Here is a 24,568-nt window from a genome sequence, read left to right on the forward strand (position 1 = left end):
CCTCCAGTTATATACAGCCCTCCTGTGCGCTCCCCCATTAGTATATAGCCCCCCTGTGCACTCTCCCCAGTAGTATATAGCCCCCCCTGTGCTCTCCCACAATAGTATATAGCCCCCCTGTGCTCTCCCACAATAGTATGTAGCCCCCCTGTGCTCTCCCCCAATAGTATATAGCCCCCCTGTGCTCTCCAATAGTATATAGACCCCTATGCTCTCCCACAATAGTATATAGCCCCCCTGTGCTCTCCCCCAATAGTATATAGCCCCCCTGTGCTCTCCATAATATATAGCCCCCCTGTGCTCTCCCCCATAGTATATAGACCCCTGTGCTCTCCCACAATAGTATATAGCCCCCCTGTGCTCTCCCACAATAGTATATAGCCCCCCTGTGCTCTCCACCAATAGTATATAGCCCCCTGTGCTCTCCCACAATAGTATATAGCCCCCCTGTGCGCTCCATAATATATAGCCCCCCTGTGCTCTCCCCCATAGTATATAGACCCCTGTGCTCCTCAATAGTATATAGCTCCCTGTGCTCCCCAATAGTATATAGCTCCCCTGTGCTCCCCAATAGTATATAGCCCCCTGTGCTCCCCAATAGTATATAGCTCCCCTGTGCTCCCCCATAGTATATAGCCCCTGTGCTCCCCCATAGTATATAGCCCCCTGTGCTCCCCCATAGTATATAGCTCCCCTGTGCTCCCCCATAGTATATAGCTCCCCCATAGTATATAGCTCCCCTGTGCTCCCCCATAGTATATAGCTCCCCTGTGCTCCCCCATAGTATATAGCCCCCTGTGCTCCCCCATAGTATATAGCCCCCTGTCCTCCCCCATAGTATATAGCCCCCTGTGCTCCCCCATAGTATATAGCCCCCTGTGCTCCCCCATAGTATGTAGCTCCCCTGTGCTCCCTCATAGTATGTAGCTCCCCTGTGCTCCCCAGTAGTATATAGCCCCCTGTCCTCCCCCATAGTATATAGCCCCCTGTCCTCCCCCATAGTATATAGCCCCCTGTGCCCCCCATAGTATATAGAACCCTGTGCCCCCCCCATAGTATATAGCTCCCCTGTGCTCCCCCATAGTATATAGCCCCCCCTCCCATATAACATTGAAAAAAACAAACACTGTTACTCACCTAGGTCCACGCGTTCCTCTTCTCTTCCCTCCTGTGGCCGCACTTCCTGCAGTCACAAGAGGCTGCACTCCCCTCACCCTCGCGCCGACGCTCCAGTGACGTCGGGCGCTAGAGGGAGAGTGCGGCCTCTTGTGACCGCAGGAAGTGCGGCCACAAGAGTGACTGACAGGGAGGGAGCCAATGGCTCTCTCTCTGTCAGTGTCGCTGCTGCTGCAGCGCTGAAGCGCCGCAGCAGCAGCGGGCGGGGGCAGCGGCGAACGCCGGGGGGGCCCTGCAGGGGGCGCCATGGAGGGGTAAGTAGATTACCCATCCATGGCGCTCCCCCCTGACAGGCTGGTGGCCGCAGCCCTGTGCGACCGCACTGGTCGCACATAGCAACGGCCGGCCTGCTCGGGGGGGCCCCTTTAACCAGTGGGCCCGGTGCACGTGCACCATGTGCCCTCTGGTTAAAGCGGCCCTGCATGTACTGTCTTAACACTCTCGTCATCAAAAACAGCAACAACATAATAAAGCTCTTTCTGGCAGAGAGTGTTAGAAAGGCTTATTCCAAGAGAGTTTGGAATGTACAGTGAAAATAGGCCTGCAGCAAACCTAGCATGCTTCTTCTCAATAGCCAGCTCCCAACAATCTGCCTCTACTCCCCCCCCCCCCATCAAGTCCTTTCAAAGGCCACAGAGGAAGTATGATGGCAGGGAGGTGTTCCTCACAAAGTCAAACCATCTGTCTGGTGAATGTCTGCAGAAAGTGGCTGTGAACAGAGCAGACCCTACTCACTGTGAGAGGCAGGTGATATGGGCTGGGGGCCGCACACAGCACACACTCATCAGGAAGTGTGCAACAGGCCACACAGTTCTTTTTTTTTTTTTTTTTTTCAAACTCTAGCACAAAACTCACTGTGTGAATATTACTTGTGGTATTGTTTGATGTTAGAGATCTAGAAACATACAATGCACAGGTAGTGTACATCTACAGCTGGTGAAATGGGTTACAGAAGATTGTCTGCTCCAAAATTACTGGAAAAAGAAATGTGTTAATGTATAATAAATAACTTTTCATAAATGCAGGTTTTCACAAATGTGCCCTCTCATCTATGTGGAGGTACATATGCACTTTTGATTAATTATTGCTAATATTTACTTTCAATTCTTCTCCTTTTGTGACAGCTTCAAAACACACACTATGCAACTTATGCATTATGCATGTGTACATGAGTCATTGACGTGTACCTGTTCACAGTGCACAAGTAGCCACACAAGATGCTGCTCATACAGGTGTCAATGACAACCAGAGCTTTCAGATATGTATGTATGCATGCAATGGGATTGTCATCAATGTTCATTACAGTAGCTGTATTTAGTTCACATATGTCAGAGGCTCTATTCTAGAGTCCACTAGGGGACTACATGGAAACGGAGCTGGGCGGTTCAGTGCATGATGGACACCCAACAGATCCCATTGACTGTAATACCTTCCTGCTTCAAGGCATACCAGTATGTCCTAGCAGCAATGTAGTTAGTGTTCCAAGGTACACTGGTTCGTCCCGGCAATAAGGTGAGCTCAAAAGAGGAGACCATTTGACCGGCCATGGGAGTCATCTGTCAAACACAGCTGGGCTTCTGCTGTGCAAGTCTCAGCAGGTTAACCATATAGATGCCACAGTTAGTATCGACTATGGAACAGGGCTAATAGGGGACCCTACTTGAAACCCATCGCCAACCCTGTTTAAAAACAATCTCCTACTAGGTTTACGCTCCTTCAAATGAGGGCAGCATAAACAAGTGACTAGAAAAACTGAGTAGATTGATGTATTACTTACATCATTGTGTTCAGCCGTTTTCCTGATATGCAGGAGAATGGACTTTGTGCTGCGTTTGTCCCCCTCTCACCCCCCTCCATTATATCCCATTAATTGACTATGCACCAGTGTCACTTGGCTTGGAAGAGAAAGAGAGTAAATGGCATTGGAATAGAGAGTTATAAAAAAAAAGAAAAAACTGAAGGTGTGAACACTCATGTAAATCAGAGATGTGACCAGGTTGAATACACTTCTTAATTAGATTTATTCTCCTAATATGGGGTTACCTACTAAACATCTGGATAATCCTGACTATATCTGAATTAAAATGAAGAAATTATCTTTTTCCTGATGTGTTCATTTTAGGTAAAAACTTGATAGGGGAATACAATTCTAAATATAGTTCTGCATTGTGACATCCATTTGCTACACCTGGAAATGAAGCATTGGACAGCAGAGTGTTACCATTCCCTTGTCAGAGGGGTGTGTCCTTACATAGTCTGATATTAGCAACACTGATTGGATACTGTCAGACAGTGCAGGGACACACCACTCACTGGTAACACCCGGTTGTCAGTCAGCTTTCAAATTTCAAAGAAAAATAACAGAGGAACAGCACAAGAGTTCTAAGTGAAAATGCCTTAAAGGGGAATTGCGGTGCTACCCATTTATTCACTAAATAACACACATTACAAAGTTATACAACTTTGTAATGTGTTTTATTTAAGTGAATGGCCCCCTTCCCTGTGTTCCCCCACCCCCGGAAGTGTGGTGCATTATACTCACCGAATTACTGTCGACCCCTGCCGCCATCTTGGGACAATGATGTAATCTTCAGGAGGCCGGCCAGCCGAAGCGCTCCAGCTGTCCCTCATTCCGGCATGAGGGAGGGCTGGAGCGCTTCGGCCGGCTGGTCCGTAGAAGCGCCGTAAAGGTGTGAAACAGCCTGTCACCTTACCTCCGTGGCGTCTGCTAGCGCAACGTCTGCACCCTGTCCGAATACACCTGGTTTTATGTTGAAAATTGTAATGTATATTATTTAGTGAATAAATGTGTAGCACCATACTACCCTTTAAAATACTTTGGGGGGGAATACAACAGACATGTAAGAGATTGTAACATAGTAACCTAGTTAATAAGGTTGAAAGAAGACAAGAGTCCATCAGGTTTAACCTAAAGAAATTCTACTGTGTTGATTCAGCGGGAGGCAAAAACCTCTATGAACCTTTCCTAAAACAGACATATGTGGTAACAAAGACTCAATACAACCTGTGGCTGGTGTCCGAATTCCCAGCATCACAGGAGGCTGTCCCACCTCTTGGAAGGATTCTGTTACTTATAGGAAACTATGTGATGTTTTGTAGGTGTCTGTTCAGTAGAAGCAACGTATAGGAACCTTTTTTGAGAAGGTGTTTCTTGCGGTTTGTTTTAATGGATAAGACCTACTGTAGTGTTGTATGACTGAAATAGGTTTTGAGCTTAAATAGGCTTCACTCCAAAGTGACAAGCATTTGTTAATGGTGTTAGTGTCTTTATAAGGCAAAATATAAAAATAAAACAGATAGGCACCAAGGAAAAGGACCAAAAACATATCAAGAGCAACACATTTATAAGGCTGGGTTCACACTACGTATATTTCAGTCAGTATTGTGGTCCTCATATTGCAACCAAAACCAGGAGTGGATTGAAAACACAGAAAGGATCTGTTCACACAATGTTGAAATTGAGTGGATGGCCGCCATTTAATGGCAAACATTTGCTGTTATTTTAAAACAACGGCTGTTATATTGAAATAATTGCAGTTATTTACTGTTATATGGCGGCCATCCACTCTATTTTAACATTGTGTGAACAGAGCCTTTCTGTGTTTTTAATCCACTCCTGGTTTTGGTTGCAATATCAGGACCACAATACTGACTGAAATATACGTAGTGTGAACCCAGCCTAAATGTGTTGCTCTTGATATGTTTTTGGTCCTTTTCCTTGGTGCCTATCAAGAGCAACACATTTAAAGGGGCTGTCCACAGCATAGGCTCTCAATAGCTGATCGTTGTGTGTGGTGCTGACACCCATCTTCCCTGCTAATCAGCTGTTTGGTGGCTATGCTACAGTAAAAATAGTCAGAAGCAGTTGGCTCTGTTCACTATGTAGTGGTGACATTAGTGTACTGCAGCCTCAGATCCTTTTAGCCTCAATGAGAGCTGAGGCTGAAGTGCACAGTCTCTCACAACTATATAGCTACTAAACAAGGCTAGGTTTTTGTTTGTTTTTTAGCATTGTTTTGCAATAAAACTTTGGTTGTCAAATTTGAATGTGTATAAAAATAATGGACTATTACCTCAGACACTGGTTTACCAAGCTATATTAACTAGTATAATACTGCCTTTATATACAAGAATATAACCCCTTCACCCCCAATAAACAGAATTATAAAAACTATAACTCTGCCTATTCCAGACAACCACTACAATACTGCCCCCTACTATATTTGTTCCAGAAAGAATATTAAAATGTGCCACACTAAACACTCTTTCAAATAAGTAGAAAATCCATTTCGATATAAGACATATTTATGAAGTCAACTAGATATTTTTTGGGCGAGTAAAAGTCCAGTATTATAAGCAAAGACAAAAGTGGTGTAAACCCTTATTTACAATTGGGACAATTTTTTGGACACGTCCAACATGAGCCAAATGTCATAATAAAAAACATGCACCAGAATCATAGATCCATGCATAACCTTGGACCAGGGGTGGGGAACCTCCAGCCCCCCGAGATCCCCCAATGCAGCCTGTGCACCTGTGTGCAGCGCGCACATCCATACCAGGGCACCATTGGGGGAGGTTAACTACAGCTACCGGAGCACCACTGGGGCATCATCGGGGGTTAACTAAAATAGCTTTTATAGGCTTTTATTTATTTATTTTTTTGTGTGTGTGTGTGTGCGCGTTTTTGTTTCTTTTTCAATTATTATTTATTTTATTTATTTATTTTGTGTCCTCCAATTGACCGGGAAGGAAGGGGGATGGTGGGTGAGAATAACATGGACTTTCGCATGTAAAGACAAGATTAGCAAAAGGAGATATATATAATAATATTGTGGTGGATGTAACCTGAGGGCTATTCCATGTCCACACCACCCTAGTAACAAAAGGGAGAATAGATGAGGAGGGTTCCTCGCGCCCTGTTCGCTTAGCTGGACACAGACCTTGGCTTAAGAACTCCTGATACTTGGGAGTAAGACAAAAGACTATTCTTTCGTAGATATGAAAAGAGTGGAGGAGGTAAAGGTTTGAAGAGTAGGGCTGGGTGTCTGAGGTTGGGCGGCCAAACGGGGCACGAGGTAGATGATGAGTAATAGGTATAGTAATGCTATGATTTGGGTGGTACGGTGGGATCAGAAGTTGTAAAATGATTAATATGTAGTTGTGGAGGTGGACTGGGGATAACTCGACGGAAATGGAAGTGGTGTATCGGACAATGATACGTAGGTATTTGGAAATATAATATATAAATGTTTATAGTCTCAAGAAGAGAGAGAGAGAGATGTTGTTCTTAAAGGTGTTTTCTACTATGAATATATTGTGGGGGCAATGGTTGCCCGCGTATTGTTTTTAAAAGATATTGGAAAATGAATAAGAAAAAAAAAATAAAACAACAACACAATTTTTAGGTAGGCTTCTTGACCATAAGCCTAGACTCAGTTGCCTGTGAGAACCAAATAAGAGTTCCCCTTGGTGGAGGGGCCAGCGTTGGGGAGAGAGAAACACAGACACGCAAGTTGGTGTATTATGGAGTCTCTTTCAGAGTAGTTCTGGAAAGCTTAGTTTATTTATAAGAAAACTTTCCAAGGGCGGGATGGACAACCCAGAGGTTGACTTTAGACTGCCCATGGACCGCCCTTACAGACTAGAGTCCGATCACACTTCATTAGTATAATTAACTTATTTTAGGAAAAATATTTCATTGCAAAATATTTCATACATTACATGGTGTCTAGCTAGACAGGTGAATAATCAAACCCATGACAATTTCTGGAATGTTTTGCATTGTTTGCATGGATTAACCCTTAAATATATAAACTGTATGTGCCTTATCACCTGTGCATCCCAAAGCGCTCACAAATACATCTAATTCACTATATCATAGGTATCGGCCGAGTGCAGTAGATACCTCTACTGTTCTGGGGCTTGTAATTTATTTTTTGGGGTGCATTTCGCAGCGAATCCCTGCCCTGTACACCTATGAACATCCCGCTGTATGTCAGCAACCTGCCCGTTAACCCCTTGCCGCCTGAGCGTATAATTCTCCTGCTCCCCGCTCCGGCTTGCTTCGGGGCTCCTGGCGTCTTGACGTCCCGCTCAGCCAATCAATGCGTTGTGGCGGGGCAGCGCACTGATTGGACGAGCGGGACGTGTCGGGAACCCCCGAAGCAAGCTGGAGCAGGGAGCAGGTGTTGTATATGCTCCAGCAGTGTTTGGGGGGGGGGGGGGGGGAGGGGCGGGCTGCTGACATAGCAAGTTTGTCTGCCGATAAGTGTGCAGGGCAGGGATCAGCAGTGGATCTCGCTGCAAATTCGTAGTGAGAAATCCGCTGCGGATCCATTACGTGTGAACGCACCCTTAGGATGTATATACAGACTCTATTATGTGGCTTTTCTCATAGAATTGAAGCCCAAATTGCAAGTTCAAGTTCCTGTTTCTATACTCTGGGCAGTATGACATGGAGTACTTCCTCTTCAAGAACCATCAACTAAAATCCTCTCTCTAGACACAAATATCTTAAAATACATTTCTTTTAAAATAACCTTTTGGAAAAACTACAAAATACAAAATGGTGAATATAATTTAGTAGCAAAATCTGTGTACACAAAAGGTAAAATATCTTTTATCACAACTCTGCTTCCACACAGAAGAGGTATCGGGTGCTGACAATTCAAACTACCCCACTGCCACAGTATAACATTAAGTGCGACGGCTATGTAGTGTATGGCCCTCAACAGGGAAAATGTTCCCCATCCCTGCCTTAGACAGACAGCATAGAAAATTACAAAATGCAAAGATAGAACATTATAGGTAATTTTTTCCTAGTGTGTTCAGGGAAGTAGCAGGGGATACGCATTTCCCAAACCTTCCGCTTGCGAGGACATCAGCCCCAATAACAGAATTTGAGAACACAGTTCTGTAATATAAGCTAAAATCTGTTTTTTTGCAGACCCAGCAGATCCTTGCTTTTTGGTGCATGTAAGAGTGATGCCGATTCAGCTACTGATAATTCAAGAATAGCCACTGGAAATGTATACAGTAAGAGTATACAGCATGTCTTACTGGTGTGGGGGAGATGCAACAAAGGCTTCTCTAAGAGATATGCATAGGGTACAGTGCAGTTGTAGAAAAACATCAGTAATAGGACAACATAATATGACTACAACATTCTAGTAAGCCATTTTGGATGGTATAGGAAGTCCTAGTGGGTTATATATGCCCCCAAATACACAAAGAAGTGTACAATAGATAGTCACAAGTAACCCCACATCTACCAGGAGCTAGTTACACATTACCCTTTAAAGGGGTAGTCCACCAAAAAGTTTTTTCTTTCATATCAACTGCTACCATGAAGTGCCAGAGATTTGTAATTTACTTCTATTAAAAAATCTCAAGCCTTCCAGTACTTATTAGCTGCTGTATGCCCAACCGGAAGTTGTATTATTTCCAGTCTGGAGAGCAGGAGAGGTTTTCTATGGGGATTTGCTCCTGCTTTGGACAGTTCCTGACATGGACAGAAGAGGCAACAGAGAGCACGGGGTCAGACAGGAAAGAAAACACCACTTCCTGCTGGATACACAGCAGCTAATAAGTACTGGAAGACTTAAGATTTTTTAATAGAAGTGAATTACAAATCTCTGGCACTTTATGGCACCAGTTGATTTGAAAGAAATTTTTTTTTGGTGGACTACCCCTTTAAACAACAAAAACATAATACAGAGTTAATCCAACTTTACTACCATCACAAATACCACTGAAGTCTGGCTGTAGGAACTGGTGCCTTTTTAACCATGAGAGAACTTGTGGGTTTAGATACTTTAAACACAAGCAGAATTGTGCAACAGGATCAGCTCCTGGAAAAGTATAGGCCGGTCCCATAACAGGCAGTCCCACAGCCACCAGGGAATGCATTTACAGACTATATACAGTTCCTTTCCCATCTTCTTGCAAAGCGCTCTTAATCCAAGTTACTCTTATACCAAATATACGAAATTCTTCATAATATCTTCCTGGGAATTGAACTAGCTCCTAAAGTATATGGTAGTACAATTTCCCCCTCATCTAGAGAGAATATGACTTTACAGCCCTACACATCTTCACTTACTTTGCACCATTCAGTAAAAACCAACCAAGAAAAACTGAGTAGGGTTATGTAAAACTATTTGCCATCACAAAAAATGACCGGATCTCACTATCTGTCCGTATATTCCAGGTGGTAACACCTACTACCACATGCATGAAGCCATGTAGTTATGGACAGTGCCAGAAGTAATATATGCTGGGAGATCTGGGTTGAATAGGGCGGGAATGCTGTGACTACTGGGGGTAAAGAGAGAGGAAGGCAGGGACAATTAGGGCCCTATTCCACGGGCTAATCAATAATGTAAACGAGCGTCGATCTGCTAGATGGGCGTTCGTTTACTGGGCCTATTACACAGCCTGATGATCGTTACGGAGGGCTGCAGGGCATCGTTATTAGTGCCTTGCTGGATGGTTTGTACCTTTTTCAGGTTCTATTTAAGACAATTACTGTATGTTAGCCACAAATTTCAGAACCATCGCCATTCCCATTGTGAAAAGTTCCCATCAGCTACTACGAGGATCAATTTATGAAATGAAAACCATATTTACTCCTAAGTATGAAGACTGCACTTCACATTGCTCTACTGCAAAGAGAGAAAAAAAAATACCTATCTGAATAATAAGTCTGGATAAAGAATAAGCCATCATATATAACAATCCATTCATTTTTTACTAAAACATCAAGTTCTGCTATAAGCAAGTTAATATATGTATAGGTGGATTAATCACCAAATGTCTGTGGAGATTACGAGTATAGTCACTGGTCCCTAAAATATGAATAGGAACAAGCAGCTCAAGTTTCAGTTAATACTATAGCATGACGGGGGCAAGCCTGCCCCTCGTACAGCCAATGCTTAGCTAATGGAAGTCCACCATCTGTCTGTAGGATGGCAGATGGTATCACCTCACATCAATAAATAGATTTCTGCTTAATGTGTTCACAGCATAGGACACTGAGCAGGTTACCTATCTGATTGAAACAATGCCTCGCTCAGTAAGATGCATGTGTGTAATCCCAGATTACTGAGAGGGTTGCAGGTATGTATGCGCCATGCCTTTGTATTAGGAGATTGTAACATGCAGTTGTTTGTTACATTAGTGAATGTAAAAAGTTTTTTTTATTTTATGAAGAAATTTTATTTGATTTTTAAAAAAATTTTATGGAAAAAGGATAAAACAGCGCTGGCTGCTCTTTTGCAAATATATACCTCCTATGCATACTCCATGCAATATCTATGTAAGAATATGCTGTCCATGCATGTTTACCATACCTCCATATACATGAATTTATTGTTTGTTTTTTACTAGAGATGAGCGAACCTGGAGCATGCTCGAGTCAATTCGAACCCGAACTTTCGGCATTTGATTAGCGGTGGCTGCTGAACTTGAATAAAGCCCTAAGGCTATGTGGAAAACATGGATATAGTCATTGGCTGTATCCATGTTTTCCAGACAACCTTAGAGCTTTATCCAAGTTCAGCAGCCCCAGCTAATCAAATACCGAACGTTCGGGTTCTGATCAACTTGAACCCGATTCGCTATTTTTTACACATCAGATGTTATATGTACAGAGGTATCTTCCCTGAGGAGGATTGCACCAGTTGAGGAATAGCTTTGAGTATATTGGCACCAGACTGAGTAGCACTGGCAGATCTTAGGGCTCCATGCAATGGAAGCTGTGGCAACATAAAGCCTCATCATAACTATAATGCACCTTAGAAGAAACACTAAAACTAGAAAAAAAATATACAGTACAATGCTGCCCATATTATGTTCTAGGACATGGAAATGCTACATTTCTGCTGATTGGGCCAATTTACAGCAGGTGACTATGGGTGGGGCTTAATAACAGGGCGGGGCCAAAACATCTTTTTAGTTACATTTGCCAACCATGTGCAAACACCTGCTACAGCTCTTTATTCTTTCTGAAACTGGGGCTTGGCATAATATTGAGACATGTATCAACTAATTACACCTGCTATTCATGCCAAAGCAATGGCAAACACACACAACTGGCTAAACATGTCTTGTAGGCTTTTCTTCACTATATCCATTCACACTTTTGTGGCATGCCATGTAATATCTCCAGTGGGGCTGCAATAAAAACACCACAAATATCACTATTAATTAACGACTCCCATTGCCCACCCATAGTTGTATCAAGCATATCATCAACAGGAAACAGTATTGCTCTTCCATAGCTGCAATTGATATTAATATGTTTACATCATTTATTTTGCAATTTCCAACTCCACCGAGAGATTCTCCTACAACCAGGGGATGTTATGCAAAAGCACATAAGCCTCTGCAACAACCTGTAGCTGGCTACAATGCATGTGGTTATATACCTGTATTTACTATTCTCCACATCCAGGGAATAACATTTCCTTGGAGGATTACATCTCCTTCTAGTGAATTCTATTTCCACATTATTACAGGGTCAGTGAGTTATGAGCTCAACTTAGCAGATATACACAGTTAGCCTCTGGAACATTAACCTGTGTGCATACAGGAGTATAAGAAAACCTCTGAAATATTACATAAAGTGGTAAAAGTATACATATATCTGCGCATAGGAAGGCTTCAAGCGTTTAAAACAAATGTATCTTACTCGTACGCGGTCTTGATGTGATCTATCAGTAGCATTTTACAGGGTGAGAGCTCTCCAGGTATCTATAAATAAAGTTTATTGACAGCAGCACTGTATGCACTCATGCTGTGTGGGGGGGCAACACCGCTTCTTCAGGTCCAGCACATCTATACACTGCTACAGTGCCTTACTTCAACTTTCAAAGACTGAATTATTGTATAATTGACTTTTCATATGAATTTTTTTAAAATGTTCCTCAATATAGTTTTTGTTCTATCAATCTAAGACCTTTATTTATTAAAACCAGAAAAACACTTTCTAGCATACATTTAGTGAAGGATGAAGCATTTCCTTCATATATCAGTAATAAAGCACTGGACCTATTAGATGAGGGGGGGGGGGGGTCGGAGGAAAATTGTCGGTCACTCTTTGGCAGTTTGTTTCTAAAGAAGTCCATTGTGTGTGGGGAGATCTGTGCTGTTCTCTTCCTGGATGCTGGGTGATTGTGTATAAGCAACAGTGTAATATGAAAATACCCTGTGTAATATAAAGAAGGAGGAGAAGCCATAAAAAATCACTGTCGTGATTTCTTTTTGCAGAAATCAATAGTCCAGGCGATTTTAAGAAACGTTGTAATTGGGTTTATTAGGCAAATATGCCATTATCTGCATTTAAAAAGACTTTTCCCAGGTCCCCTCTCCTCTCTGTCATCCACTGCAAAAAAATCAGGAAATTGTGACTTGTTGCACAACCCTGTCTGTCCTAGAGAGAGGGGAGGGGGGAGGAGGAAAGAGGGAGTTAGCCGGCAGCAGAGAGCAGAGAACAAAGGATTACACAAACATGGAGCTAGGTGAAGCTGTATTCAGAGCTCAGAGAGGTCAGTGCTCACTGTCCGAGGAGATAGAGGGTGATGTTGCTGTAGATTAACTCTTTGTTGTCCTGTTTTGGTGTTTTATTTCCCTCTCTCCATAGGAGAACAGTGAAGACAGGGGGAGAGCTTGTAACTGCTTTTTCATGATAAAAAAATCATTTTTTGGCTAATAAACCCAATTACAAAGTTTCTTAAAATCGCCTGTACTATTGATTTCTGCAAAAAAATAAAAAAATTCACGACAGTGACTCTTTATGGCTTCTCCTCCTTCTCTATATTACACATGATATCTTCATATTACACTGTTGCTTTTACACAATCATCCAGCATCCAGGAAGAGAACAGCACAGATCTCCCCACACACAATGGACTTCTTTAGAAACAAACTGCCAAAGCGTGACCGACAATTTTCCTCCGACCCCCCCCCCCCCCCCCTAATCTAATAGGACCAGTGCTTTATTACTGATATATGAAGGAAATGCTTCACCCTTCACTAAATGTATGTTAGAAAGTGTTTTCCTGGTTTTAATAAATAAATGATTGATAGAGCAAAAACTATTTTGTAGCAGTAACCTCTGTCCTCAGTGTGGTGTTTTCTCTATGGGAGAAGATTGTGTATTTTTCTTCAGTGCACTATGGCTGCAGCAGGCTGTATGTGTTTACGTGTGTACGTGTGTGCGCTATGGCTGCAGCAGGTTGTGTGTGTGTGTGTGTGTGCGCGTGCTATGGCTGCAGCTTGCTGCATGTGTTTATGTATGTGCTATGGCTGCAGATGGCTGCATGTATGTGTCTGAGAGAGGCAGAAATAAAAGGGGTATTCTGGGCAACAGTGAAAAATCCAGGGGGGACAGGGGGTGGTGGATTCATAATAAATAAGTCCTTTTACCCATCCCCGTGCCCCCACAGTGCATAGTCATGACTCATGGTCCATCACCGGACTCTCGATCATGTCCCCCTTACAGCCCCACTCAGCCAATCAGTGAGTGTGGTGGGACACAACTGCAGTCACTGACTGGCTGAGCAGTTAGTTCCTGTGGGGCCACAATGAATGATGCTGAAAGAGAGCTGATAAATCTGGGCTTACGTCTGACCCCTCTATATCACAGGTATCTGGCATTGTCAGTAGTTTTTCTGTGTTTATGGTGAATATTTAGTTAGAAACACAGAAGATTGTCAGCAGAAAGAGACCACCCCGTCCATCTAGTCTACTTCTGAGTTCTTCAGGACATTGTATTTGGAGACTAGCTGCATCCACTGCACACACAGGTGGATCTGCTTTATATCTTTGCCTTATTTACTCAGAGGTCGCCCCAGGATCTTGTAGGACATTAGGAAGAAGCTGCTGAGCCTGTTCTACTTTACACCAGTGTTAAAAATAAGTCCCCTGGTGTCTGATTGTCCCTTAAAGGGGTGTGCAGCGCTAAGAAATTATTCACAAAATAACACACATTACAAAGTTATACAACTTTGTAATGTATGTGAATCGCCCCCTTCCCGTGTACCCCAACCCCCGCCTGTGGACCCGGAAGTGTAGTGCATTATACATACATGATCCGTGTCGACCCCCGTCCGCCATCTTCTGACAGTGATGTAATCTTCGGGAGGCCGGCCGACCCGCTCCTGCCGTCCCCCCTCTGCCGCGTCATAACTGTGCTCAGCCGCGATTGGCTGAGCACAGTTATGCTCAGCCAATCGCGGCTGAGCACAGTGATGATGCGGCAGTGGGAGGCCGGCATGAGAGACGTCAGGAGCGGGTCGGCCGACCTCCCGAAGATTACATCACTGTCAGAAGATGGCGGACGGCGGTCGACATGGATCAGGTATATATAATGCACTACACTTCCGGGTCCACAGGCGGGGTTCGGGGAACACTGGAAGAGGGCCATTCACATACATAACATACATTACAAAGTTGTATATTGTAATGGGTGTTATTTTGTGAATAATTTCTTAGCGCCGCACTACCCCTTTAAAGAAGGAGCAGGATTTGGAGTCTGTCCCTGATAAAATTCAGGAGTCTGAGTTGGAGCTGCAGCTTACCAACTCCACAGCCCTGGTGGGACCTCAACAAAACATTCAGTGACAGAATTATTGTAGGACCTCAACTCTAGACATATACACTGCTCCTACTGTCAAGTCACATTATTATGATCATACTTTCGCTGTCTGCAGCGCATAGCTCATAAAGGACCTCACATGTTGCGTCCTGGCTTGGTGGGTACATAAGGTGTGAGACGTGTGTCATAGGTTAAAGGGATGATTTATCTGAGTTGCAAAAAGGGGATGAATATGGCTTTCCAGCCAAGGCTAGTAACTCTGAAAGACAATTGGCATCATTGCAAAAAAGGGGAATACCAGACATGTCTCTGAAAAAACAGTGAGTCCTAATGTGTTTGAAGCTCCAAAGCAGACGGATGGTCACAGCACCTCTGCTAATAAAGTAATCTGCAGAAAAAAATTCAGTTTTCATGACAGTATTGGAATTGGACCTCCACTAATTGGCAAGTGGTTGCATTCTCTGATGAGTCACATTTTCTGCTTTACTGAACATATAAATGTTGACTATAGATGAGATAAACATCAGAGAACTACCCTACAACTATTGCTGGAAGAACACAAGTGTTATACTCTAGGGCCACTCATCTGTGGAGGGCGCTGTATACCAACTTGGATATAAATCCATCCTTGCAGATCATGTACACCCATACGTGCTCACTGTCTGTCCTGATCTCCCAGCAAGACAATACGACATGTCTGTTTAGCTGGAAATGTCCAAAATTGGTTGAAAGAGCATGACCAAGACTTCTGAGTACTACCCTGACTCCCTATATTCTAAACTTTAACCCAATTGAGCATCTGTGGTATAACCTCGATCATTGTGTTCACTTTATGGATCCTCGCTTACATCGTTCTTAGGGTACATTTACACAGAAAGATTATCTGCCAAAGATCTGAAGCCAAAGCCAGGAACAGACTATAAATAGATCAGGTCATAAAAAAAGACTGAGATTTCTCCTCTTTTCAAATCCATTCCTGGCTTTGGCTTTAAATCTTTGGCAGATAATCTTTCTGTGTAAATGGAGCCTTACTCTCCATCATTTGTCGGATGCTCTGCAGTAAACATGACTCCAGATACCTGTGAACAGGACCTAACAGAGTCACTACCAGCCCATCTAGCTGCTATCCATGCTACACCCAGTGGGTACTCTGGATATTGGCTGGTGCTCAAAACAATGTGACAGGACTGTATACACGTGTAAGGGGAAACTATCGGCACGTTAGAAGCATCTAGCCTGCTGATATGTTCCTGTAGGAAATGAATGGCTGAGGATGAAAGTACGTTTTTTACCTTCATCCTCGGTGCTGTTTTCATGTACTTTGTAGTTTTATCCATATGTTAATAAGGTGGTTTGGTGCACTGGATGCAGGACTTCCACCTCAGCCAGCCCCCTCATCTAATGAATATTTATCTGGAGCTGTTTGAAACAGCTCTCTGATATGCAAGACCCATTTATATACAAGATATTGGGATGGTCCTGTCACTCATTCAGCATAGTGTAGATTCTGAACATGTCTATAAACTATGGAGAATAAGAAAGACAGGGGAAGGGAGAGAATAATAATCTGAGAGTTTACTAAATCAATAAAAAAAAAATCCTCATTTTTTCAGGTTTATTGTCTCTATTATCAGCAGAGGGTTTTTCCATCAGAAATGACGTGTAGTAAGCATGTCAAGATCTGTTTTGGATGCTAAGTGCAGATTTAAAGAAGTTGTCCAATATCGTAAAAGGGTCTTTAAGGGTATGTTCACGTGGGCACAAAATTCCATAAAAACATGTTTTCCATCTTACATTGACTTCAGTAGGGATTGTTCAAGAAGAATAATTTGGGTTTCAAAAATGGAGGTGAAGAAATGAAATGGTATCACCTTGAGAGCAGTTCCATTTAGTTCCATTAAAATCAATGGAAGATTTAAGAAAAACTAATGAAAAACTGCCTTAAAAGAAGCAGTTTTTGCTGATCTTAAGAAGCTTCCTTTAACCCTATGAACATATTCTGCTCATCACCCGCTAACTGCTGGGGGTAAACAGGGGCTAATTCTACATCTAACATGTTCAGACTTTTCTGTGGTTTTGCCATGTGTGCATCTACTCTTAGGAAGCAGAGATGGACATAAGGGGGGAGATTTATGAAAGGGTGTAAATATACACCTGGTGTTAACTGCCCACAGCAACCAATCACAGCTCAGCTTTCAGCTCTGGTAAAATAAAAGAGGAGCTGTGATTGGTTGTTGTGGGCAGTTTACACCAGGTGTATATTTACACCCTTTCATAAATCTCCCCCTCGGTGTCATTGCTGGACAATTAATAGTATAAAGTTCACTTAGTGAGAGGTCTAACCGGCTCCTGGGATCTACCCTATCCTGCCAGTCCCTAAAAGAGTATCAGCCTCTGTATGGGTGAGGCTCTAGTCTGCCGCAGGCGCTTCACACCGGTATACAGAGGTGCCATAAAATGGTGTGGTGGCACAGTCCTTACATAAGCGCTTATTCCATTTTATGTGTGCGTGCGTTCTCGTTGCATGGGGTGCCATACCCCTGTGTGTGTTCTCGTTGCATGGGGTGTCATACCCTGTGTGTGTTCTCATTGCATGGGGTGTCATACCCTGTGTGTGTTCTCATTGCATGGGGTGCTACACCTTGTGTGTGTTCTCATTGCATGGGGTGCTACACCTTGTGTGTGTTCTCATTGCATGGGGTGCTACACCTTGTGTATGTTCTTATTGCATGGGGTGCTACACCTTGTGTGTGTTCTCATTGCATGGGGTGCTAAACCTTGTGTGTGTTCTCATTGCATGGGGTGCCATACCCTGTGTGTGTTCTCATTGCATGGGGTGCTACACCTTGTGTGTGTTCTCATTGCATGGGGTGCCATACCCTGTGTGTGTTCTCATTGCATGGGGTGCTACACCTTGCGTGTGTTCTCATTGCATGGGGTGCCATACCCTGTGTGTGTTCTCATTGCATGGGGTGCTACACCTTGCGTGTGTTCTCATTGCATGGGGTGCCATACCCTGTGTGTGTTCTCATTGAATGGGGTGCTACACCTTGTGTGTGTTCTCATTGAATGGGGTGCTACACCTTGTGTGTGTCCTCATTGCATGGGGTGCTATACCTTGTGTGTGTTCTCATTGCATGGGGTGCCATACCCTGTGTGTGTCCTCATTGCATGGTGTGTCATACCCTGTGTGTGTTCTCATTGCATGGGGTGTCATACCCTGTGCATGTCCTCATTGCATGGGGTGCCATACCCTGTGTGTGTTCTCATTGCATGGGGTGCTACACCTTGTGTGTGTCCTCATTGCATGGGGTGCTACACCTTGTGTGTGTCCTCATTGCATGGGGTGCTACACCTTGTGTGTGTCCTCATTGCATGGGGTGCTACACCTTGTGTGTGTCCTCATTGCATGGGGTGCTACACCTTGTGTGTGTCCTCATTGCATGGGGTGCTACACCTTGTGTGTGTCCTCATTGCATGGGGTGCTACACCTTGTGTGTGTCCTCATTGCATGGGGTGCTACACCTTGTGTGTGTCCTCATTGCATGGGGTGCTACACCTTGTGTGTGTCCTCATTGCATGGGGTGCTACACCTTGTGTGTGTCCTCATTGCATGGGGTGCTACACCTTGTGTGTGTCCTCATTGCATGGGGTGCTACACCTTGTGTGTGTCCTCATTGCATGGGGTGCTACACCTTGTGTGTGTCCTCATTGCATGGGGTGCTACACCTTGTGTGTGTCCTCATTGCATGGGGTGCTACACCTTGTGTGTGTCCTCATTGCATGGGGTGCTACACCTTGTGTGTGTCCTCATTGCATGGGGTGTCATACCCTGTGTGTGTTCTCATTGCATGGGGTGCCATACCCTGTGTGTGTTCTCATTGCATGGGGTGCCATACCCTGTGTGTGTCCTCATTGCATGGGGTGCCATACCCTATGTGTGTTCTCATTGCATGGGGTGTCATACCCTATGTGTGTTCTCATTGCATGGGGTGCCATACCCTGTGTGGGGGCTCTTGTACCTATTTTCCATTTATAACTCAATGAGACCCATGTGGTAACAAGTCCTTCCCATATGCCACTTACAGTTGCCCCGGCACCTGTCTGGCTCTTGTGGCTGGAACTACAACTCCCAACATGCCCTGCCTACTGCCTCATTACTTTTGTCAGTATAAATGGGATGGCTTGTTTAGGAGCAGCTTCTTCCATGGTTGCTCTGTGCCCACACCCTGGCAAGTCCTATGAAGTTGCTTCTGGTTGCCTGTTGCATCCGCTGTTATCTACAATACTCCCAATGCTGAGACTTGTAGTGCCCCTGTGAGTGGTGAGTGCCAGCTCCTGTGATAGCCATATGCCATGTTTAGTGTACACAGAAGATGTGCAGCACCTCTCACCTGGGCACCGGAGCCCGCACTGACACTACACGTGGAGAAGGAGGCGGCGGCTGTCACACACGAGTGTGAGGGAAGTTGTGAGAAGAGTACAGGACGGGTGTACGGGGAGGAGGATGGGAGCAGTAGTCCCGGTTACCTGTCCTGAAGTCCATGCCCTGCTTCTCGCTGCCTTCCATCTCCTCCTGCAGAATCACGTACAGGATCCCGAATGAGTTCTGGATGCCGAAGATGGAGCCGCTGCACCAGGTGGCCGCCAGCGCCACCACCCAGCCGAAGCCTCCCTCCGGGACCCGGCTACGCACTTCTTTCTCCTGGTCTCCACGTGAGGGCCCCTCAGCGGGCACCGGTGCCCCTTCCGGGGTTCCCCCGAGCAGGCTGTCCCGCATCCCCTGCTCTTCCCCCGGTGGCAGGTTCTCGTCCTCCTCCGTCTCTTCTTCCATCGTCTGGCTCTCCTCCTCCTCCCCAGTGCTCCCTCCCAGCTTCCCTCCCATGCCTCCGCCCCTCGCCTCCCTCCATGCCCCGTCTACCTGCTCAGCCGCCGCCGCCGCCACTGTGCGGCACCCGGCTCTGCTGGAGTTTCTCACCTCACCCTCACTATATTATACCATACAGTCATACAGTATACATGTGGCCTGCCCGAACCTATACCCCACATTATACCAGGGCCGTTTCTAGGTAACTTTGACTACAGAGCGAATCCTGCTAAAAGTAACCCCCCCCCCCCCTCAAAAAAAAAAACCTCACAGAGTGAACTCACAGGTGACGTCTTCTTTGAGGCATCACTTTCCCCTTTCCTCTCCATCTGGCCCAGGCCTCCATGATGATTTCTTCCAGCTACAATTCATCTCCTCAGAGCCTGCTAGACAAACATCTTAGGCTCCGCACTTTTACAACAACTTCCACTTTTTTGTGTCATGTGCAGTAAAGTCAGCACCTATGTAAGTTGCCCCCTGTATGTAGGATCCCCTGCTGTGCCCCCATATAGTAATAATCTCCTTGTGCTCCCCCATAGTAATAATCCCCCTGTGCTCCCCCCATAGTAATAATCCTTCCTGTGCTCCCCCCATAGTAACCCCCCCCCCCATGGTTTGTTCACATATAGTAATAATCCCATCTGTGCAGTCCCCATAGTAATAAGCCCCCATGTGCTCCCCCACCCATAGTAATAAGCCCCCCCATGCTTTGACCACGCGCACACACACACACACACACAAAAACATTATACTCACTTAGTTACAGCATGCGGAGCGGAGCTGCATTCGGGCGGGCGCCAGTTTTGCCCTGTGATGGGGCACAGAGGCAGGTGATGGGGTGAGCGGGCAGGCAGCCAGGGGTGCGCGCAGCTTAGTGAAGCCACCAGCGCCCCCTAGCTGTCGGCGCCCCATGCGGTCACCCGGCCCTCCCGCCTCTAGAGACGGCCCTGCATTATACCCTACAGTATATATGTACCCTAACATGTACCTCATACTATACCCTACACTATACATGTACCTCCCCTTATACCATACACAGTATATATGTACCCTAACATGTATCTCATACTATTACTATACCCAACAGTATATATGTGCCCTAACATGTACCTCATACTATACCCTACACTATACATGTACCTCCCCTTATACCATACACAGTATATATGTACCCTAACATGTACCTCATACTATACCCAACAGTATATATGTGCCCTAACATGTACCTCATACTATACCCTACACCAGGGGTCCCCAAACTATGGCCCGCGGGCCACATGCGGCCCCCTGAAGCTTTTTATCCGGCCCCCGCTGCACTTCTGGAAGGGGCACCTCTTTCATTGGTGGTCAGTGAGAGGAGTGAATTAATACCGCTCCAGCGCCGACAGCAGGTATCCTCCCACAGGTCGAGTGCAAGTGACAGTTACGTTGCTCATGCATGTCCCGCTGCGTGACGTCACTTTTCTTGGCCTGGCGTAGCGGGACGCGCGTGAGCTCGGCTTGCCTCACTGTCATCCTGACAGAGCTGCCTCCTCCAAGCAGGACAGATAGCACCCGGTGTGGTGAGTATTCCTGCAGGGGGGCCCGGAGTGCTGGTTGAGGGGGTGAAGGTGAAGTAAGGGGGGGGGGCTGATAGAGCGTGGGAAAGGGGAGTGAGGGGGGAGTTGAGAGTGGGAAGGGGGGGTGAGGGGATGAAGGGAGAGTGAGGGGAGGCTGGTTGAGGGGGGAGTGAGGGGTTGAGTGGGGGCTGAGGGAGGGGTGCAAAGAAACAGGTATGCTTTTACTTTTGGGGGGCGGGGGGCATTTTGCATTGGGATTTGATTATAGTCCGGCCCTTTGACGGTCTGAGGAAAAGTGAACTGGCCCCCTGTGTGAAAAGTGTGGGGACACTTGCCCTACACTATACAAGTACCCTAACCTGTACATCACATTATACCCTACAGTATATATGTACCCTAACATGTACCTCATACTATACCCTACACTATACAAGTACCCTACCCGAACCTGTACCGCATACTATACCCTACACCACAGGGGCGTAGCTAATGACTCCTGGGCCCTGGTGCGAGAGGTTAACTTGGGCCCCCCCCCCCCTTCCTCGACCAAGTGATGCTATTGGTATATGTGTATATTATATATATATATATATATATATATATATATATATATATATATACACCAAGACAGATATTACGAATAACGATCTTAAGATAGGAAGAGAAAATATTATCACCACACATATTACCGCCATATTGTTACTGACCAAATCCTGTATACTAAGACCAATAAAACATAGTACCAGATAGCAAGTAACAAATAATTCCACCACATACTGACTAACACCACCACTGCTACTGACTAACACCACCACATACTGACTAACACCACCACATACTGACTAACACCTCCGCTGCTAGTGACTAACACCACCACATACTGACTAACACCAACGCTGCTACTAACACCACCACCTACTAACACCACCGCTGCTACTGAATAACATCCACTGTACACGTATCACCGTATCCAGTCATATAGAAGTGGACGCAGCTCCACACAGGCTCTAGACACCATATACATTACAGTGCAGTTACATCAGGTGACTCACAGGGGACGTCTTCTCTGATCGGAGTTCTTCCCTCTTCATCTTCTTCTCCATCTGCTCTCGGCCATTATGAGAACTTCTCCGAGCCACGAATCCACAGAATCTGCCAGACAGACATATTAGACTCCTCACTCTGACACCATCGTAATCTCTCTACAAACTGCACATTTGTATTGGCCTCATTTAGTGGGTAACCCTGACACTATGTGACCTCCTTATAGTGTATGCCCTATATGTAGCCTCCTTATAGATGGTCCCCACTCTGTGTATCCCCCCTTATAGTATATGCCTCCTACTATGTAGCCTCCTTATAGATGCCCCCTCTGTGTATCCCCCCTTATAGTATATGCCTCCTACTATGTAACCTCCTTATAGATGCCCCCTCTGTATATCCCCTCTTATAGAAAGCCCCCTCTCCCCCTATGTTGCCCCCCTTATAGATGCCCCCCCTTATAGATGGCCCCTTCCCCCCCTTATATATTGCCCCCTTATAGATAGCCCACTCTCCCACCCTCCTATAGATGGCCCCTTCCCCCCCTTATAGATGGCCCCCTCTGCTATAGATGGCCCCTTCCCCCCCTTATAGATGGCCCACTCTCCCCTCTCCTTATATAGATGGTCCCCTCTCCCCCCCCCCTTATAGATGGTCCTCTCCCCCCCCCTTATAGATGGTCCCCCTCCCTTATAGATGGTCCCCCTCTCCCCCCCTTATAGATGGCCCCCCTCTTCCCCCCTTATAGATGATCCCCCTCTTTCCCCCCTTATATATGATCCCCCTCTTCCCCCCCTTATAGATGGTTCCCTCTCCCCCCCCCTTATAGATGGTCCCCCTCCCTTATAGATGGTCCCCCTCTCCCCCCCCTTATAGATGGTTCCCTCTCCCCCCCTTATAGATAGTCCCCCTCTTCCCCCCCTTATAGATGGTCCCCTCCCCCCCTATAGATGGTCCCACTCTTCCCCCCCTTATAGATGGTCTCCTCCCCCCCCCCTCCCTCTAGAAGGTCCCCCTCTCTCCCCCCTCCTTTATAAATGGCCCCTTCCCTCCTATAGATAGCCCCCTCTTTCCTTTATTAAAACAAATAAAAATAAAAAAAAAAAAACACACACAACTCACCTAACAACGCGCTCCCCCGGCGATCCTCTTCTTCTTCAGCCTCCGTCTGCCCCGGATCATGCGCTGCTGCCGGGGGTGTCGCGTCCTATCCCCGGCAGCGCGCGCATCATAGAGTTCCCTGTGCTGGGACCTCCAGCACAGGGAGCGTCTCTAATGTGCGCTCCCTGTGCCGGAGCAGTGAACTCTATGATGCGCGCGCTGCCGGGGATAGGACGCAACACCCCCGGCAGCAGCGCATGATCCGGGGCAGACGGAGGCGGCCTCTTGTGACCGCAAGCAACACAATGCTTGCCGTCACAAGAGTGATTGATGAGGGGGGGCCTCAGGGGCCCAGCGGGCCCCCCCTTGTGGCGGGCCGGGTCGCAGCGGCGACTGCTGCGACCCTGGTAGTTACGCCACTGCTACACCACTGCTTCTCAATTTCAGTCCTCAGGCCTCACCAACAGGTCATGTTTTGAGAATCTCCTTAGTATTGCACAGGTGATATCATTATACTCAGTGCATCAGGTATTCTCACAGGTGATCTTTGTATGGGATATCCTCAAAACATGACCTGTTAATGAGGCCTGAAGTCTGGAATTGAGAAGCACTGCCCTACACTATACATGTTCTCTACCCTAACCTGTACCTCACACTATACCCTACACTATACATGTTCTCTACCCTAACCTGTACCTCACACTATACACCATACATGTACTCTACCCTAACATGTTCCTCACTCTATACACTATACATGTACGTGATGTACCCTACCTGAACCTGTACCGCATACTATACCCTACACTATACATGTACTCTACCCTAACCTGTACCACATACTATACCCTACACTATACATGTACTCTGCCCTAACCTGTACCGCATACTATACCCTACACTATACATGTACTCTGCCCTAACCTGTACCACATACTATACCCTACACTATACATGTACTCTGCCCTAACCTGTACCACATACATGTACTCTGCCCTAACCTGTACCTCACAATATACCCTACACCAGTGCTTCTCAGTTCCAGTCCTCAGGCCTCACCAACAGGTCATGTTTTGAGGATATCCCATACAAAGATCACCTGTGATAATTCCTGATGCACTGATTATAATTATATCACCTGTGAAATACTAAGGAAATCCTCAAAACATGACCTGTTGGTGAGCCCTGAGGACTGGAATTGTG

At 45.7% G+C, this 24,568-nt stretch overlaps 1 protein-coding gene across 1 annotated transcript in view; it reads right to left on the reverse strand.

Moving 5' to 3' along the window:
* The window catches only part of SLC16A2 (solute carrier family 16 member 2), a 147,179-nt gene extending 127,539 nt beyond the window's left edge, over positions 1 to 19,640 (reverse strand). Inside the window, exon 1 of the mRNA XM_069986466.1 lies at positions 19,328 to 19,640. Within this exon, the coding sequence (XP_069842567.1) occupies positions 19,328 to 19,631 (304 nt within the window). The 5' untranslated portion in view covers positions 19,632 to 19,640. The remainder of the gene's footprint in view (positions 1 to 19,327) is intronic.
* Positions 19,641 to 24,568: the final 4,928 nt, after the last annotated feature.

The sequence above is a fragment of the Dendropsophus ebraccatus genome, chromosome 10 (genome assembly GCF_027789765.1).
Source record: "Dendropsophus ebraccatus isolate aDenEbr1 chromosome 10, aDenEbr1.pat, whole genome shotgun sequence".
Classification (NCBI taxonomy): Eukaryota; Metazoa; Chordata; class Amphibia; order Anura; family Hylidae; genus Dendropsophus; species Dendropsophus ebraccatus.